This window comes from Ursus maritimus, unplaced genomic scaffold (assembly GCF_017311325.1).
Source record: "Ursus maritimus isolate PB19 unplaced genomic scaffold, ASM1731132v1 scaffold_16, whole genome shotgun sequence".
Taxonomy (NCBI): Eukaryota; Metazoa; Chordata; class Mammalia; order Carnivora; family Ursidae; genus Ursus; species Ursus maritimus.
In genome coordinates, this window is record NW_024424008.1 from 6,741,428 (window position 1) to 6,761,541 (window position 20,114).

At 49.7% G+C, this 20,114-nt stretch overlaps 2 protein-coding genes across 3 annotated transcripts in view; both read right to left on the reverse strand.

Annotated features, from left to right (window-relative positions):
• Nucleotides 1–7,021, reverse strand: part of RRM1 (ribonucleotide reductase catalytic subunit M1) — a 34,320-nt gene extending 27,299 nt beyond the window's left edge. The window contains exon 1 of the mRNA XM_008707408.2: nt 6,514–7,021. Within this exon, the coding sequence (XP_008705630.1) occupies nt 6,514–6,532 (19 nt within the window). The 5' untranslated portion in view covers nt 6,533–7,021. The remainder of the gene's footprint in view (nt 1–6,513) is intronic.
• An 886-nt stretch (nt 7,022–7,907) lies between these two features.
• The window catches only part of STIM1 (stromal interaction molecule 1), a 186,420-nt gene continuing 174,213 nt past the window's right edge, over nt 7,908–20,114 (reverse strand). Inside the window, exons 8-13 of one of the 2 annotated variants that reach the window (XM_008707266.2) lie at nt 18,419–18,586; nt 17,808–17,908; nt 17,327–17,562; nt 16,146–16,238; nt 14,290–14,356; nt 7,908–9,838 (exon numbers count right to left, since the gene is read on the reverse strand). In XM_008707266.2, the coding sequence (XP_008705488.1) occupies nt 9,322–9,838; nt 14,290–14,356; nt 16,146–16,238; nt 17,327–17,562; nt 17,808–17,908; nt 18,419–18,586 (1,182 nt within the window). In that variant the 3' untranslated portion in view covers nt 7,908–9,321. The remainder of the gene's footprint in view (nt 9,839–14,289; nt 14,357–16,145; nt 16,239–17,326; nt 17,563–17,807; nt 17,909–18,418; nt 18,587–20,114) is intronic. The other variant, XM_008707267.2, reaches the window with a different exon arrangement.

Sequence of the window (20,114 nt, forward strand, 5' to 3'; positions counted from 1 at the left end):
CCCTTCCCCAACTTCAACTCCTGCTTTCCCACCTTCCTCACTTCCTCTACCCTGGCAACCCTGGCCACGTGACTATACTCTTTCAGGTCTTTGGTCTATGTCATCTTCTCAATGAGGCTTCCCTGAGTACCCTATTTTAAATTGCAATGTCCCAAACACAGCCGCGTGCTTTTCTTATCTCCAACCTCCTAATATGCTTTATTTTTCTCTATAGAACTTAGTATGATCTGATACACTATATATTTTACTTATGTATTTGTTTACTTTGTGAGTCTCCCCACTCATCCACTAGAATATAACTCTCAGAAGGAAAAAGATTTTTGCATGTTTTATTTACCAATATATTCCCCAGTGCCCAGACTAAGAACCAAGGACTAGGCCATAGCAGGAATTCAAACATTTACGAAATGTTAAATGATTTAAAACCTGTCTCCAGGGGCGCCTGGGTGGCTCAGTCAGTTAAGCCTCTGCCTTCGGCTCAGGTCATGATTCCAGGGTCCTGGGATCAAACCCCTGCATCGGGCTCCCAGAGTCCGGGGATCAAACCCCAGCATCGGGCTCCCTCGCTTAGCGGGAAGTCTGCTTCTCCCTCTGCCCCAAGCGCACGCGCTCTCTCTCTCTCAAATAAATAAAACCTTTAAAAATAAATAAATAAATAAATAAATAAATAAGCCTGTCTCTATCCTCACACCTTCATGATAAACTTGGCTTACATACTCTTCTAGGGTAACTGATGATTTTGAACGTACTTCACACCATGTAAAGAAGTACTTCTTTTTTTCTTCAGATTTTATTTATTTATTTTAGAAAGACAGAGCATGAGCGGGGAGAGGGGCAGAAGGAGAGAGAATCCCAAGCAGACTCCCCGATGAGCGCAGAGCCTGAGGTGGAACAAGGTGGAGCTCGATCCCAGGACCCTGAAATGATGACCTGAGCCGAAATCAAGAGTCGGATGCTTATCCAACTGAGCCACCCAGGTGCCCCAGGAAGTACTTCTATTTGTAATTCAAGACAATCTGCCAGAGATAACATCTTAGTTTTTGTTCTGATTTTTTTAAACTTCTTTAGTTTTCATATTTTGGGGATATGGTAGGCAAATACACGTAGACCTTACCTAGTTAGTCCTTTTACGATTCTGTACTTAGAACATATTCCTCTTTGTCCTTCCAAAGTCCTCTTATTCTTAATTTAGCTTCAGTAGTAGCTCATCTAACCCTTTATTTATTTACTCCTACCAAGAATAGTAGATATATCCAACCACTAAATGGCTTGTCTTAGGCAAGCCACATAATATGATCCATCATTACAGATCTTCACTTATAGAATGGGGATAATTATTATACCTCTTCCAACTTCATCAGTTTACTATGACAACAAAATGAGATAAGGTAAAAAGTGCTTTTGTCTTAAAAACTTTGGTATAATTACAATGATTATATTTCATTTTAAAAAAGCTGCTCTTACTGGGAAAACATTGATCACAGTATCTATGATATAAAAGAGACACTCAATAAATATTAATTTCTCTCTCTTCGCCCCTCCAATCCTTTTTAACTAGTAACAAGGACAACACGTTAAATATGTGTTTACACTTGGCCTTCTCATTCACATCCTTATGTTGAAACTTAGCTCAGTGGCTGGCTGAAGAATAAATCAACAGTAAGACAGCACTACTAACCTGTCATCAATAAAACCTATCATCGAATAAACACCTCAGGCTCTTCTGCACTGATACATGACCACTAAGACAGCCCTTCTCTTTCTGATCACCACTGTGTTCTCCTATTCTGACCAGGCTCACATATGCAGGGTTTAACTCTGCAACAAAGTCGATTTACTGGCCCTCACTGGGACTAGGCCCTCAGTGCTCTACCAACTGGCTAACTAAGCAGACAGGGGACCACAAGACAATATTAGCAAACAGATTTCTGTAGCTGCCAAGTTAATCAGGAAACTGACAAAAAGTACAACAGCAATTGCATTAACATGCACTGGAAGGGGGAGGCAGACTAATGACCTAAAGGACCATTCTCTAGCCTTTATTCCACTTAGGCAACTTTGCAACCCCTAGATGATGACTTCATCACATCATTAATCCCTGTTTCTCACCACCTACATTATCCTCTTCACTCAAACAAAGTCTTCTTACTTTGGCCCCCTATCACCTCTTCACCTGTTCCCTGTGAAATATCATTAAGTCCCAAGAGGGCCTCCCGTTCTCACATCCACATCAATGCCTATACCTTGCTCTGCCTACAAGTCCCTCCTCTACCTTTTCATACACCTGATACTTAATCTTCAACTCTCACCACATCCATAAGTCCTGCCCCAAGCACTCTAATTCACACAGACCTTTCCTCTTCTGAAATCCTCTAGAATACTAATTGTCTGATTTCCTCTTGATTATAAACTGTCTTCTCTGGGGCACCTGGGTGGCACAGCGGTTAAGCATCTGCCTTCGGCTCAGGGTGTGATCCCGGCGTTATGGGATCGAGCCCCACATCAGGCTCTTCAGCTATGAGCCTGCTTCTTCCTCTCCCGCTCCCCCTGCTTGTGTTCCCTCTCTCGCTGGCTGTCTCTATCTCTGTCAAATAAATAAATAAAATCTTTAAAAAAAAAATAAAATAAACTGTCTTCTCTAATTCTCTCTTCAGAAAGACTTTGCTAATACTGTAAACCAGGGATGTGGACGTGCCTCTTCTACAAGACCTGAGCCGAAATCAAGAGTCGGATGCTTATCCAACTGAGCCACCCAGGTGCCCCTCAAGGTATGAACTTTCTATCCCCTCTACCTGGGAGGTTCAGCCCACAGATCTTCACATAGCTGGCTCCTAATATTACTCAGAGCTCAGCTCAAATGCCAGCTCCTGAGAGCTTTCCCTGACTATCTAATCCAAAATTACCTTCTCAATCACCTCTATTACCAGTTTACTTGTCATCATCTCCCTAGTCACTATCTGAAATTAACTGATTCCTATGTTTACTTGTTTCTTAAGTATACTTACCACTCTCATTGCTGTAATCTCTAGTACCTGTAACAGTTCCTGGCACAAAGTAGTACTAAATAAACACTTTCTGAATAACTGAATGAATGGGCTCCTGTAGCCTTTACTTTACTGATCAGAGTATTTATCAAATTTTATTATATTAAGTTTTTTGATGTGTCTATCTTTCATGATTGTTAAGATATTTGAAAACAGGAACATCTGCCTCCTCACCACTGTTTCTCAGTGCCAGCAGAATATCCACACAGATTTGTAAAATATGACAGTGGGCTGTAAAGGGGATTAGGAAGAAAGTAGGGAGGGAGATAAGAAGGGAAAAGAGAGGAAGGACTAGAGAACAGATCTGGAATAGAAAAGAGATTATCAGAGTACAAATGGATGCTTTAAAAGGAATTACTTTGAAAATGTTTATTTCATTTTATGAAAATGTACACACACACACACCCTGGTATGTTCTCAGTCATGATATAAAATATAATTTTTACTACGGGTTACAACCCTAAGTTTTGAAAACCATATATTATATTCCAAAGCACACTTCACAACTCAGTCAGCTACACTGCATTTATTGCAATGGTTCTCAACTTTTATTCTTTAACCTTAATCTCCTTGAGCAATACAATACTCTCTCAGTAGGAAAAATATCTGAAGATAGCAAGAGAAAAACTCATCTACTATTTCCTTCTGTTATCTAACAATTTTCATATGGATTATTCCTATGTCCCTAACAATCCTAAGATCTCTGAAGATGAAGCTGCCTTCTTCCTCTATTATTTCCCTCAGAGTGCTTGGCAAGATATAAGCACATTCAGTAAGTACAGTAGTACCCCCTAAGTGGCAGGGGATACATTCTAAGACCCCCGATGTATGCCTGAAATCACAGAAGTACTAAACCCTATATATACTGTTTTTATCTTATACATACATACCTATGGTAAAGTTTAATCTATAAATTAGGCACATTAAGAAATAAACAATAAGCAATAAAATAGAACTATTATAACCATATACTATAATAAAAGTTATGTGAATGTGGTCTCTCTTTCTCTTAAACTATCTCGTGGTACTGTATTCACCCTTCTTGTGATGATGTGAGATGATAAATTGCCTTTGTGATGACATGAAGTGAGGTGAAAGGTATAGGCACTATGATTAGTTAGGCTACTATTGACCTTCTGACAATACTCAAGACGATCATCTGCTTCCAGATCGCAGTTGTCACAGTAACTGGAACCGTGGAAAGCAAAACCCTGAATAAGTGGGGGAGGACTACTGTACAAGTTAGGTTGACTGCCAATTGCCCTCCTGGATAATTACATTAAAATTAACAAAAATAACAGAAGCTAGTCTGCTACTCATTGGCATGCCAAAAATAAGAGAGAAAAAGAAAAACCCTGAGCACATTAAAAATAAAAAATAAGGGGTGCCTGGATGGCTTAGTTGGCTAAGCGTCTGCCTTTGGCTCAGGTCATGATCCCACTGGGATTGAGCCCCACTCTAGGCTCCCTGCTCAGCAAGAAGTCTGCTTCTCCCTCTCCCTCTGGCCCTGCCCTGCCCACCACCCCACCCCCACCGCCCCGGTCGTGCTCTCTCACACACTCTGTCTTGAATACATAAATAAAATCTTTTAAAATTTTTTTCAAAAATAAAATAAATTCAAGTACAGCTCTGTGTGTTAACAAACCCCGCTGAATTCTACACTGGCAGAATCCAGCAGAGAATCATCTGGATCAAATCATGTTCTCTGAGGGAATAAAAAACAAAATAAGCCCTGCCTTTTAGAACTTGTTGTAGGTAGTACTTTTTAAACTATGGTATTTCAAAGTGGACCCAAAGGTTAAAAATACAACACAGGGATGTGTTACCTACTCCAGTAATTTAAGTTCACAAGTTTTCAATTCATATTTGTTACAGACTTATCATAAGGGAATCTTCAACCTTCCATACCTTTTTCTAAAGGTCTAAAAAACTAGACGTTCATCTCATTCACAAGACTGGATCAATAAAAACGAACTGTGTATTCTGGTCTATTGGTCTCATCAGCTAAAACGGAGGACTAGGGAAATTCAGAGAATGATGTTCTTAAGTTACTAAAAACTGGAAGAAGGGCCATCACTGTCCACTTCTCCATCTCTTGGCTTTTGCTTTTATTAAACTACCTGGACAACCAAGTGCCTACCCACAGCATTCATTATATCCTTTTTTTTTTTAAGATTTTATTTATTTATTTGACAGAGAGAGAGAGAGAGACAGCCAGTGAGAGGGGGAACACAAGCAGGGGGAGTGGGAGAGGAAGAAGCAGGCTCCCAGCGGAGCAGGGAGCCCGATGCGGGGCTCGATCCCAGGACTCTGGGATCACGCCCTGAGCCAAAGGCAGACGCTTAACGACTGAGCCACCCGGGCGCCCCCATTATATCCTATATTTTAAAATGATTTTTCTCATTCATTCTTTGAATTCCTATTCATGGCAAGTCCGGTACTAAGTGTGGGCATAAAGTCCCCATTTTTGAAATACTCACAGCTTAGCCTATGAAACATCCAGTCAACCAGTACTAAGTGCCTACAATTCTGAAATAACTGTACTGCTTTAACAGAGGCAAGCAGATTCAAGTCAAACTTTGTTCATACCTGCCTTACACTTCTCTGCTAAATGTATGTTTTGCTCTTGTTCTTCCAATCAGATTACACCTCTGGCCAAGGCACGGGCTGTCTCCTCTTATAATTTCACCCAGCCAAGCAAAGGGCTGGCCCAAAGGAGGAACTCGGCATGTCTTATGGGCAATAACTGTTGACGAAGAACCCAAGTCCCTGGCTCTTCCCAGTCCCCATCCTGTCGGAAGTTGTCTTGGCCTCCTTACTCAGATTCTCTATCAGTAGTCCCAGTCCCAAACTCCTCTGAGACTACTCCGGGGAAAACTGGCAACACATCTCCCACAAAGGGCAAATTCCAGGCATGTCTGTGGCTAGGATTGTTCTTTTTCACCCCACACCCCCACAAAAGCGATCAGGAAACTGAAGGCAGAGTCCCTTCTTTCTGGCTCCTCCCACTCCCTAGGACAGGTCACCAGCCCCAGGGTTTTCCAGTACACTCCGATGTTAGCCTTGGGTTCGAACCCTGGCCTCACCATCACCGAACTGGTTGGCCTGCGTCAGCCACCGGACCTCTCTCTGCGCTTCAGTTTCTTTACCTGAGAAGCGGAGCCAGCGAATACTGCCCGGAAAGTGCTCGGCGCACACAGTAGCTACTCGAGAAAGGGGAGGTATTGTTCTTTTAAAAGGCGGCAGGACGACAAAGCCGAGGGGACTCCCACTGAAGGCCGGCTGGGGGGTGGGAGGGACAGACTGACGCAAGCCGGAGGCCGAGAGGGCTTGACAGAGCGGGAAGCCGCCGCGGGCAGGGCGGGAAGCTGGAGCGGCAGGTGGGCGAGGCCCACGGCAAGGACGGCAGCAGCCCGCGACCCCTTTACCTGCTCCCCACTAACCCGCCGCCCCCTCCCCGGCCTCTCACCTCGCTTGATCACATGCATCGTGGCTGGTGGCTGAGGCGCTGAGGGATTCGAAACGGGGCTGCAGTTCGGAGGCGCCGGCGGGACCGAGAAGGTGGTAGAGTGCGAAGGGTCGGGTTCCTGGGGGCGCTGAGGTGCAAGGACTGGATTTGGGGGCCAGAGGGCACTTTCCTCCACGGAGCGGAGGCGCGACAATCCGAATCCCCTTCCCGCTCCCGCCACCCGAGACGCAAAAGCGGCGCGACGGAGCTCCAATGACGTTTACTCGACGCTACCAGCGCCCCGTCCCGTGGGCAGGGCTAGCGTAGCCCAAAAACGGTCTCACCCGATAGCCGCCATGTTGAGTACGGGCAGGGCCCTGGAAACTGAGCCTTTCCCATAGCCACACTGGGTGTGGGCACGCCCGGCGGGAACGCGGTTCTCCCGCGGCCATATTGATTGTGGGCAAAGCCAAAGCTGGAGCCAGAACCCGGAGCTGCGCGCAGAGCCCGCCAGGCCTGGCCCCGCCCCTCTCCTTGGCGCGCCCCGGCCTAAGTCCGGATGGTTCAGGTATCTTTGAAATAAAAACCCAACCATCCAAAACCCTTTCTTGTCTTGACGACTGTTGGACTATAATAACCCGACTGCTATCCTATATCCTATGTGGTCAGTAGCCTGCGATCCGTAGCTGGAGGCAGCCGGTAGCCCCGCGCTCCGAGATCGGAGGAAATCTGGCACTCAGTCCTTGGACGAGAGCCCTGCGAGCCAAGAGTGTTTGATTTTATCCTCACGGAGTGGGAGCTTTGGGAGAGTTTTGAGCAGGGCAGGGCCATGCCCTTTTGCTTTTATTATTCTCCAGTGGATGGTGGCAGAAACAGGGTCAGCAGTTAGGCCTTGTGGAGGCAGAATGGACAGTGCTTGGTGACTGAATGTGGGGAGTAAGAACAGGTAAGAGACCTAACATACATGAGTGATGTAGAAGCTTCTGATTTGGGCGACACAAACTGATTTTCATGAAAGCTCATGTAGCATCCCTTTCTAAAACCTTTCTTCGGTTCCTCACTGCCCTCTAGATGCACCCCAAGCTTCCTGTGAAGGAATTCTAAAAGTCATAGGTGATAGGCAAAGCCATAGGATAGGCAGGGTAAGGATATCCCAAAGATGGGGTTGTCAGATTTAGCAGACAAAAATAATGCGTTCCGAATGTTGCAGGGACATAATTACACTAAAAAAGTTTTTATCAGAAATTCAAGTTTAACCAGGCAGGCGTCCTGTATTCCAACTGGTAGCCCTCTCCTAAGAGCTTTTGGGTATGTGTGTTAGAGTTTCAGTTTTCCTTGGCCAAGCAGGAATAGTCTCTTCTTCATCCTGTCTACTATGCCACAAAGAACACAATGAGAGTCGAGGCCAGCAGAGGTTAAAATCTCCTACATGCTTTATTGGACTTCAAAGAGTCTTATGAATTAACACAGAAAAACCATGTGAGGGTGTCCAGGGGGTACAAGGCAGTCTGCAGCCTAGCACCCTCCTAAGACCAGCCCCAGGTGCCTGCACCCCAGGCCCAAAATAGGATCCCAGAGTAAAGGCATGGGAAGGAGTGGGGCAAAAGGAAAATACCTTTACAGCCAGAGCAAAAACGGGTAAGGGAAAGAGTTGTCTAGAGGGTGGGAAGGGTGTGGGGGAAGAGGTCACACAGCTGCCTTCACCTATACCATCTTCCTCAGCCGCCCCCTTCCCAAAACCAGCTGTGTCCTTTTTGAGCCTCTGGCCCAAGCTATGCAGTAACATGAAAATGGGGTCTGACAAGGGAGTATGTGGTGCAGGCACTTGGGAAATTCAGGAGATTTCTTATTTCGATTTAAAAATCTTTTTTGGTTCAAACGCAACAATATCCTGCCCAACAGCTCCAGGGCCCCAGTAGAGCCCTGTATCATGGCTGAGGCTCTCATGGCCAGGGGAGCCATTTGTCCTGAGCTCCAGGAGTACTGATGCTTGGGGAGCATTTGGGCAGCACCTCTTATAGTCAAACCTTCCTGCAGTGTGGGGGAGCAGGGATAAGAAAGGCAGGTGTAGGTGAGAGAAGAGAGAAAAGGTGACCGCCCTGTAGCCCACAACTCTGGCATCTACTCATTCCCCAACTAAGAGGAGTCTCTCCTGACCTACCCCCTAGCCTAGCCTCTCTTCAAAATTCTCTAGTAGCTCGTTCTCTAGGAATGTGTTCCACTCCCCCATGAACCCCTGGAGGCTCTAGCAAGTTCCAGGCCAAGTTTCCTTCTGGCCCACCATACTCCCAAAGAACAAGCCTCAAATATTAGTCCCTAGGCCCCAGTCTGAGGCAAACAGAACCATCGTGGGTGGGGTGGAACAGGTCTGAGGCACAGATGTCGGAAGTGACTCCTATCTTCCCCCCCCCCACCCCCACCAGCTGCTAGGGGAAGTTGGGGAGTGGTGGGAGGGAGGAGCCTGAAAGCAGGAAACAGAGAAACAAGAAACCAAACTTCAAAACTGGGACAGCAGAGACAGAAGCTGGACCCCAGAGGTGGAGGTGGGATCTGAGGGGACAGCAACTAAGACATGCACTGAAGTAGAGAGGGAGTGGCAGCAGCAGCCCATGGTTGGGAGAAAGGCAGGGCAGGCAGGCCATGGTGGTCAGTTAATAAATAATGTTGAAGGACCCAAGGATGAGGGGGGCAGGTATGTACAGTGCCCAGGCCCCTGGGCCAGCCCCTCCCATGCCCCACTCTAGGGGCCAGGTATCTTGGAAGGGGAGGAAGGGGAGGCAGAAGACCAGGGAAGGACGAGCTGTCCCGCCACTGCCACTCTCATCCTGCCTACTTCTTAAGAGGCTTCTTAAAGATTTTGAGGGGAAACTTCTTCCGGCCTGGGCTGGAGTCTGTCTCCTCGCCAATGGAGCCATTATCCTCCTCAGCCACAGCCTTCTTGCCAGCCAGATGGGGAATGCGTGTATTTCGGCTAGCCTGCAGGGCTCGGCTGTCCCCAACTGGAGATGGCGTGTCTGGGTCTGGGGAACTGGAGCTGTGAGAATGGGAAGAATCCAAAGGTGGAGAGCCACCAGGTGGGGCTGAGGGGCTCAGCTCCATCAGGCTGTGGGCCTTGTCCAGCCCATGGTTCAGCGCCAGGAGTGCCTTCTTGGCCAGGGCAGGGCTGTCAGGCAGTTTCTCCACCAAAGACCCGAGGTGGACCCCCTCAATCAGCCGGTGGCTGCCATTGGAAGTCATGGCACCGGGGGCCTCATCTGCAGCACGGACCGTCTGAGGAGGCTTGGGGGCCATACGCTGGCGGTCACTCATGTGGAGGGAGGACTCCGAATCGGAAAGGGTCAAATCCCTGCAAGACAGGGCAGAGAGGAAGAAAGGGACACATACAGGAGAGGGGGATGGGAGAAAGGTGAAGAGGAGAGAGGAACAGCATGAGAAGACAAGGCGAGGTGGGAAGTGGGTATGGAAAGAGGTAGGAGGGAGAAAAGAGGATGAACAGGCAGGTAGGCAAGAAAGAAGGATGAGAAAGAGAAGGAAGTTGAGCAGGCCGTAAGTACAGGATAAGAGATGAGGCAGGAATAGGGAATGGGGACAGGTTGGGGAAGAGATGGAGAGGACAGTAAAATCAGGGAAAAAGAGAGGCAAAAGGAGGAGCAGGGAGAAATAAGAAGGACCAAGGGGAGAAAAACAAAGAAAAGAAAAGAAAAAAAGAAAGAAGAGAGAGAGAAGGAAGAAAGGAAGGAGGGAAGAGAAAAGAAGAGAAGAGAAAGGAAGGAAGAAAGAAACGTGATGGAGAAAGAAGAGACAAACAAGAAGCAAAACCAAAAGTCATTATACCATCACCTGTCTGGCAACGGGCTTTCTAATGACGGGCCCCCACCCTGTTGAGTGGCCAGGCCCTAAACCAGTGCAACCATAGGCTTAAATCCCCCCTCAATAAAACCTCTGCCATCCCACAGCTGGCTGGCTTTTTTAGGACTCAGCCCCAAGCCAACACAGAACCCACATAGTGCTCTGAGTCACCATTTCCCATGCCTTCCTCCCTGACGGACTCCTGTCACACCCCGGGACACATCCAGTCTGGGCCAGGCCCCAAGGAACAGGGCACAGGCAGTAAGTGGGCCTGACCCGGGCTGGGGGGTTAGAACAGCCTTGAAAACAATCCCTTATGCACCCCAAAAGGTCAGGACGCTGCCTCGTTCAACCCTCTCACAGGATTCAGAGAAGTGTGTCAGAGTTCAAACCACATCGGCTGGCAGCTGGAAAGGGGGGTCTTTTTCAGAGCTCTGTGAGAGGGAGAGTGTAGGCAGGTGCAGAAAGACAGGACAGGACATTGGTCTTGAAAGCAGCAGTGGTTCCAAAGAGCTGCCACTAGAAGTCATAATTTTCATCTCTGCCTGAGGCTTGTCGTGTGACCTTGGACAAGTCATCTAACCTGGCTGGTCCTCAATTTGGGCCAAATGAAGAAATTACCAATTCAATTACCTTGCAAGGCTGTTTGGAGGATCGGATCGGTTAGCAAATCACTTGGAAGTGTAGGCAGTATTGTGGGAATGAAGATGATGAGGCCAGTCAAGCTAGAAGACCCATATGTGGGCCAATCACAAGAGGCTTCTTTGCAAGGCTGAGTTATGGGGATGTGACCACACTGGACATGCACACACAGAGGTTAGTCCAGAAAGCTGAGACCCTCGAAGGGGCTGGCTACTCCTAAGAAGGCCCATGAACCAATGCCAGATGCCCCCTCTCCTGCCTCTATAGACAAAAGGGTAAATATGGGGGTCCCCTGCCTATCCTTTAACTGTCCCTCTGCTCTCCCAGAGGAGAACCCACAGTAGGGGGGAGAGGGCTAAGGGAAACACTTAAACATCCAAGCCAGGAAGCAAAAGGGAAAAGTCAGGAGTGGGAGGGGAGAGCGCCACAGGACCTGGAAAGGAGGAGGCTGTGGGTCAAAAATTAGGAAGGGCACCAGGCCGCGAAAATAAGCACAAGCAGAAGGTTGGCTCATAGCTACTGGAGGGTTAATTCTCGGTAGGAAACAATTAACTAAGCAGCTACCCCGTGGGCCAGTGTCTTCCTGGAGACAAGGAACAGAAGGAACTGTTTCAGCCACATCCTCTCCTGTTGACTCATGTTCAGGCTCATATTTGGTGTCGTATATCTGACACTGTCCTTGCTTCTGTCTAAATGTGCCCTCGTTTCCCTAAGTTCCAAGATGATTCCTCTCCATACCCTGCCTTTTCTACACACATATGAGCTACTGAGCAAGGTGCCCAGACAGTGGGGAAAGGGGTCTCCACGCTGACGAGGTGAGGATCCCAGGAGCTCACTTTTCTAATGCCAAGGGTTGGGTGGTCAGGGGGTTGGGGCCCTCCCAGCCTCACTCCTCGGGGCCCACAGCCCCATTTGGCCGTGATTCCCATCCTTCCATGCCTTGTCGTCAGTTAAAAGCTGAGACCCTCCAAAGCCAGGAAGGAGCCTGGAGGAAGCTCACGCTCCCTCCCTGAATCTGTGAGACACTCAGGCCAGGGGTGTCCCTCCCCAAAGGCTGGGCTGCCTTGGGCTTCCATACCAAGCTACTAACCTTACTAGAGAGCCTGTTTGTCTTTAGAGACGATCCTCTGGTGCATGGTGCAAAAGAAAATTAAGTAGTGAACAGGCCAGGTGGGTGCAGGTACCTCCCCGCCCTCCCTCCCCACTGCCCTCAGCTTGGGCCTTGGAGCATGAGATTCAGAGCATCCGCTAGTGCCCCGAACCCCAATCCAGTCTTCCCCACCTGTATGGGGAGGGGCAGTCTCTCTGCCTAAGCTTCTGGATGACAATGAGGATGAGAATGAAAATGAGCCACTGTGGTGGGTGAAAGTGCTAGCAAAGGCAGTCCCTTTGTGAAAGACAAAGGAACAGCCCTCACAGACAACTATCTGGAGGTTCCAGGAGCCAAGCGAGACAGACTGGCGTCCAGAGGGAAGCACAAGACCGAAAGAGCATCAGCAGCATCAGCAGGTCACAGCCCAGAGGCCAGGGCTGGGCCGGGTCACAATGTCCGAGATGAGAGGTCCCTCTAGAGGACAGGGACTTTCTCGTGCTCCCCTAAGCTTGCTCCAGGCAAGGTCAAGGCTCTCATCTCTGACCCTAGCCTATTTCCTGAGGTCTGAGCAGGGAAAGGCCCCGCCACTGCGAGACCAGGCTGTGGGAGAAAGCCTCTCACCAGTTCTTACACAGTTCACTTGACTGAGACCACGTGGAAGGACAAGACTACCCAAAGAGTGCCCTGCCGTGGACAGTCAAGTTCTACGCTGTGTTCTGTTCCTAATTAGCTGTGGGACGGGGGGAAAATTACTTGACCCTTCAGAACCTTAAATTCTTACTCAAAGTGAGTACTTTAGGCTCATCTCACCTACAAACTTTTCTTGTCCAAAACCCTGACCCTGTTTCCCCTCTTCAGTTCCCTAATTCTGTGAAGGGTCCCATATCCATTCGGTTGCCCAAGCCACAAACCTGAGTGTCGTCCTAGGTTCCTACCTCTCCTCCACCCCTCCCAGACAGCTGCCAAATTAATCCTCTCCTTTCCACACCTAGACCTCACTACCTCCCCTACTGGTCTACCTCACTGACTTCCAAATTTCTGTAGTCTCCCCTTCTCTTCTTTATACACACCCCTAAAATGTTATTTCTAAAATGCAAATCTGATTCTCTTCCTTTTAAGAAATCCTTTTGGGGGCTCCATCTCCCAAAGGTAATGGCCCAAGCCCCCGCCTCTCAGAGCCCTTCCCCCTCCTAGCCTCACCTGCCACCCCTTCCCACCAACACACGTCCAAGATCCTAACCACAAATGCATCCGATTCTCTTGAACCTCCACGCCTCTGCACATCAGGCTTCCTCTGTCTAGACTACACTTTCTTCTCCTCCTGCACACAGGGTGCGAGCACAAATGTCATCTCTTTTGTGAAGCGTTCCACCCAGGTGCACACTGTTAGTCACTCCCTCCTCAACACCCCCGTAGCACTCCTCAGATTGTTCCATCATTATCTGTATACCTCTCCCGGACCAGACTGTAATTCTTGATGGCTGGGACTGTATCTTATCATCTAAGAATCCCCGTGCCCAGCAGAGCCTGGCCCACAGCAGGTATCCATAAATGTTCTATCAAAGGGGTAAAGGAAGCAAGGCCTCCCTCGAAACAGCCGGATGTGAAGGTGCAGTTTAGGCCCCAGCGCGAAAGGACCCTGAAGGAGGGGCGTCGTCCTCATTTTTAGAGTCAGCAAACCCCAAACAGAGAAGGGCACAAAGCTGTGGGGGGTGAGGCTGACCTTAAGAAGGAGCCCCGGGGCTGGGAGAGGACAGGACAAGGAGAAGATGCCCCAGTGCACCACCCCCCCAGGCTGACCAAGCAGCAGCCAGCAGGCAGAAGGAGGCCAAGGTAAAGGCAGCAGAAAGGGAAGGAAGGGAAGAAAGAAACAGAAGAGAGACAGCCGATACCCCAAGCTCTCTGAATGCCCAGGCATCACAGCGCTGCTGTCAGAAGGGGGTGGGTCGGGGTAGGGCTCCATCTGGAGGAAATAGGAAGTGCTGTGGTGGTAATAAACAGGGTGGACATGGACGGTGGTGATGGAGGTGGTGGAGGATGTGGTGATGGTGGAGGAGGTGGCGGTGGCAGAGGAGCAGGAAGAAGCAGCAGAGGCAGATGGAGAGCTGGTCCCGTGGCCTTCAGAACTGAAAGACTGTCCAGACGAAAGGCTGCGCATTCGCCGCAGAGAGACCCGGCTTGTCAAGAAGTGGCCAGCCTCGCCCTCTACCAACCTCTGAGATCCCAGGCCATGCTGTGGCTCCGTCAGGCGCTGCCGGACACTGCACTGCAGGGTGGGAGCTGCAAAGAGAGGGAAGAAAGGGTGAGGAAGGGCCAGCCTCCTTCGGGCTGGCAGGCAAGCAGGTTTGCCCCTGGAGAAATGCTTGCTGCGGGCCATTCTGGGCCCTCAGTGCCCAATCTGGAGAAGGGGGCGCCTCCTCCCAAAGACCTCCCACCAGGGGTCCTGAAAGGGGGAAATTAACAATGAGGTGCCCAGGGCAGTTTTAGTGGCAGCTGCAATGGAAGGAGACCCAGGGCCCCCATGACTAGGAAGAGAGGCAGGGCAGTGAGTGGGAGGACACAGGCAGGGCAGGGTGGGACGGGGGTGTGGGGCAAGGTCCGGGAGAGCACTAAGAACCAGCCTTTCTAGGAAGCCAACCTGAGGAAATAATTTGCAATGTGGACAAGGATTTACGCTCATCCCCTCGGTAATAACGACTGTATGAAAGTACACATCAAGTTGGAACGAGGGGAAAATGATAGTATATCCAATTGCTGGAAAACTATACAGCTATTAAAAATGCTGCCTAAGATCTGAAAAACATACAAAAATACCTATTAAAATGCTCAGGGGAAACAAAAGGATACGAAATTAGATGTAAAAGAAATACCTCAAGCTATGGGACACAAAAGACTAGAGTCTGAAACGAGGCCTTTCCCTTTGTAGCCGTGACCCTGTGCAACTTCTTTCCCTATGTTAAGTACTAATTTATAAAATCCTGCAGGGTTGTTGTGAGGCTTCGAGAGAGAGCATTTAAGTACCTGGCACAGTCCATGGCACTCAATAAATAGTAGTGGTCAGTATTACCTAGACCACATCAAAAATTATTAAAAACTCCAGACTTCAGAAGACTGTAAGAGAAGGTGCTCAAATAGGGTAGAGCTATGGGTGCCTTTTTTTTTATGCTCATATTTACACTTTTCACTTTGTAAATTTCTTCTAATAAGCGTGTAGACAACAAAGAGCCAGCCGTTGGAACAATGCCACAAGTCAGGCTCTCGCAGCTGCTGGCCACCATGCCCAGCGAAGGGGATCTGTGGGCACCAGGTAACTTGGGAATGTGCTAGAGCATCCCCCGGGCTCACTTTGGGCCAGGACAACAGCTTCTCCTTAACATCGCCTCTGATCCAGAGAAAATTCCAACCAGGACACTAAAGGGTAAGTCCCTCATTCGCAGAAGATTTCCCACAGTCTCTTTGACTTTGCTCTACTCAGAATTTCTACCTTTGTTTTTTTCTCCTCTACCCTGAGAGATGGGCCGCCCTGCCTTCTTCCTAAAGATGGGAGAGAGAGCCAGGTAACAAGGGTGCCGGAAGCCACGGAGGGGCCACAGGGAGCGAACACAATTCCACAGTGATGAAGAGCTGGGGAGGCAGGGCTTCTATGACTGGTGGCTTTCAAAGCATGAAAGGGACGCAGAAGAGGAAGAAGCAGCATGGAATGAGGAGAGGCAAAGGAGGAAAGAAAGAAAAGGGAGAAACGTGAAAAAGAGAAAAGAGAAGGATCTTTCCTTCTCTCTTTCCGTCCCAGCCCAGCTGGAAGAAGGGCCACCAGGACTTCCGTCTAGCTGGGCTGACAAGAGAAGCCCAAGCCTTCCATCACCATGGGTGTCCTCTCTCTCGCCCTCAGCTGAGCAGGCTGATTCTTCTCACCCCCGAACCTCTCCCTGCAGTTAGTAGGGGCAGTGCTGAGGGAATAGAGGGAACAGGCAGGGGAGTGAGGCAGGCAGGAGAAGGGGCTCATGGGGTAGGAGTGTTGGTTTAGTCCCAAAAGTCGGAAAAACAAAAGCCCCAAAGGGGCTCCTCAAACCCGGGTATTTCCAGAGGGACTGATCATCCGAGCCGGCGGATGCTGAGCAGAGAGAGCGGTCACTGTACCTACGCCCCATCAGCCAGGCAGCATCTAGGGTCCAACAGCCAGGCCAAAAGGAGAAGAGAATCTGATTTACAGAGGGCTTCAGCCCACCCTTCAGTGGGATAAGGGGAGGGCCGGGGGCAAGGGGTGGAGAGCTCAGAGCTGATGAAGGTCCCTCCCAATCCATGGAACATAGGAGCCTTTAGGATCAAGACCTGCCTGCCAGTGACGCTACCGTTGTTGGACCTTTGATTGAGGCCCTGATAGGACATCGCATCACGGTGACGATGTGGCTCAGCCAGAGGCAAAGTACTGCTGGACACATTTACAAACAAATCCTGTCTCGAGCTGGAATCCAGCCTGATGAAAGAATCTGGCTTTCTGAAAATGAAGCCCTAAGCCAGCCCCATGGGATATGGGCCAGCACAACAACTTTTCCTTAAAATCGCCTCTGATCCAGACAAAATTCCAACCAGGACACTAAGGGGTAAGTCCCTCATTCGCAGAAGATTTCCCACAGTCTCTTTGACTTTGCTCTACTCAGCTCTCATCACTGGAGGGGAGAAGAGGGGGAGGGAAGGCCCAGGAAAGGGTGCAGAGGTCCAAGAACTCAAGTGGAAAGCCAGACATGCTTGTGCAGGAGATCCCTCCGGGACAAGAACATCTTTCTGGCTTGGAGGATTTAGGGCAATGTCTCTTTTAAGAGACTATTACTTCATGGGGCCTCACACAAAAAGGCAGAGAGAAAAAGGTATCATTCCATTCATCCACTTTAGCAATTAAGAATAAAGAATATAAAAATGAAAACAAGAGCCCTTAAGAGGCAAAAATGAGTATCATTTTTATATTACGAACCACACACATGGGGAAGAGAAAGGAGGATAAAGGGATCTTTACAAACACAGAGTGAAGGGAGACACACCAGAGAGGCAGACAGAACACACACCGACGCAAATCCACCAAGAGCACAACTGTAGAGAGTATCCTGATGTGAGCTGTGTGGTATGAACCACGCCGGGAGCTCAACTCTCTCCCTTGGTATCTGCCCCATATGCTGTCTCAGCGCAGCAACGGCCAGCAATTCTCCACCATGCCTCGGAGGCTCCTTCCCTCATCCCCACCCGGAGGTCACCTACATTGCATGGACAGGGGTGACACAATCTCCTCATCCATGTCGTCCACGTCGTCAGTCATGATGAAGTGGGCGGGGTTGGGGCGCGAGCTGCCCATCCAGCTGGGGTCGATGTTGAGAGCAGCCACCAGGGAGTGGATGCCCGGGTTGTTGACAATCTGGAAGCCGCAGAGGATCTCAATCTGCTGCCAGCGGTGCAGGCGCTCCCGCAGTGCTGCCGTCACCTCACTCAGAGCTTGCCTGGAGCACATGGGACAGAAGTGAGGCCATGGGCGGCTGGGAGCCCCCGCAGCAGTGTGCAAGTAAGAACCACAGTTAAGTCGTGCACTTAAGAACAAGGGGGGAGCCGGGTACAGGCTGGGGCAGGAGAGAAGGGCTGGCCCTCTCCCAGTGAAGAAGTCCCACTGGGGATGGTGACTCTGGCCACGCTCCAGCCCTGAGGATGGGGTGGCCACCGCCAGAGCCAGGCAGCAGGCGCTACTTACTTCGCAGTTAGGATTTTGTGATCCACGTCGTCCAGGGAAGAGCTGTGGGCCACGTGGAAGGTGCCAAAGAGTGTGTTTCTCTTCTTTTTTATCTTCTCAGCCTGCAAAGATGAGGTCCTCAGCTTAAACAGAGCAGGGATTAGAGGTTGGAAATGAGAAGTGCCTTTCTGTGGCTGGGTCCCCCGCCTAGCACTGCTTAGGCTGCACAAGAGAAAGGAAGAGAAGAAGGAAAAGGAAGGCAAGGGAAGGGCAAAGAGAGGGGGAGGAAAGAAGATGGAGGCAATGAGAGAAGCAGCGGGACCCCCTGCTAGGCCCCCAACCCCAGGAGGGCTCTGCCCCTTGGCAGGCCGGGGCTGGCAGAGCCTTCCCTCTACCTGCCTCCACCGGCTTCATCTTTCCAGAAGGCAGGTGGGAGCGCACCCACACCCTCATTCCCTCCTCCAGAAACTTGAGGACATCATCAGGAACCACATGTCAGGAAAAGAAAGAGAACCCAGCGCAGGGATATCTCTTGGTCCAATGGGAGGGATGGAGAGAGGAGGAAGGGAGAAGGAAGGGCAGGGAAGGGCGCGGGCTGGGAGGGCAGAGGACAGCAGGAGGGCGCGTCTCACCCCCTCCTTGGCCACCAGCAGCTGCTTCTCGGCGTTTTGCTTCTTGATGTTATAGTACTGCACCTCCACCTCGTGGGTCAGCTGCAGCCACTTCTGAAGGGCCTCGGGAGCGTACCACGAGCTGTGTGATTCCAGTTCCTTCTCGGCTTTCCTCAGGGCCTCCCGGACCTGTGCAGCCAAGAGGGTGTGACCCATTTACTGCTCCCAAGACCCCCTCCGGTGCCTCTGTGTGATACCGCGGAATTCAGAGTTCTCATCTGCTAGCTCATGGGAGCTTCCAACCCTCTCAAGAGGCAGAAAGGGCAAGGATTATTCTCTGTATTTTATATAGTCTGTATCTTTATATAAGGAGGCAAGCTCAGAGGACAGTCACCTACTCAGGGTCACACAGTCAGTACTGTCAACCCAGATCTCAAATTGCAATTTTTGTGCTGCCTAGATGACAGCGCTGTTGGCCCACACAATTAGCTGTCTCTTCTGGTCCACAGCCAATCTCAGCAATCCTCCCGGCTCTCTTGAGGCACAGGTCAGCTTAGTGAATCATCTTCTTTCTGAGAGCTGGGGTCTGTGGTTAGACCTCATGACCTCAAAAGGTGGCAGAAAAAGCACTTGACTGGGAATCTGGAAATCTGGTTCTGGTCCCTGGTCTGTCACTCAACTGGTCCTGCAGATCTCAATTCTGCGTGAGGAAAGACTTTCTCCCTTGCAAACGCAAACCGTAAGTGAAGGGGTGATCTCGGGAGGAGGTAGGAGAACAGCTCAGGTCTGAGAGACCTTAAAGATGATTGCTAATCCAGAAGGGGGTTGGTCTGAATGCTCTCCAAAGTCTCCGGTAGCCCAGAGGCTTGGTCTATGACTCTCCCATTGAGCAAGGCAGGTAGGCTTTGAAGGGCGATCTCTACCAAGTGAGGAGACAACAATCACACTTACTTTTAACATGGGCATTTTGCCCAACGAGGCCAAGACATGAGAACCAATGTGTAAGAAGAAATCTCCTCACTGACTTCTCAAGCAAGGAGCACACAACGAAGCCGACTGTTACAAAGCAATGAACGTGGAAGGTCTGAGATGACACAGACATTATATACACTGGCTTCCTTGCTATCTTCCCCAGGCTACAGTATACACTGACCTTTAGCTGGTCAGAATCCAAGAGAAAAGGGATTGAGAGCAGTCTTATTATGCCCAACGTCAGCCATGGGGCAAGTACCCCAGAGCAGGCCCAAGGTGCTCTCCACGGCCTACGACAGACTGGGAGGACCTCAGCTAAGGACAGAACACCTTTCTTCCTTAGCCAAGGAGAGGACCGGTCTTCACATGGTTTTTGTTCCTTCAAAGAGAAACTGTAACACAGTCCACTCCTGGCTTTAGAGTTAAAATGAAGAACAGACACCTTAGAGTCTAATACACCAGGTCTGAAAAAGATCCAGTGCCACCCTGAAAGGAGTGAAAGGAATGGGAAACGCTAAGGGGAGGGGGGAAGAGAAGAGGAAAAAGAGCAAACAGAGGAAAGTGTGACAGTGGGGAAGGGCCGGCCTAACAGGCTCAAAACTGTTTAAGGAGAGAAATGCTTACAAGATAGGGAAAAGGAAATGGGGTGGGGGGATGGTGGGAGGCAAGGTGACAGAAACAGACACATCCTGCCACACACAAGGGGTAACTGCCTGAAGGAGATAAGAACTACAGCAAGTCAGAG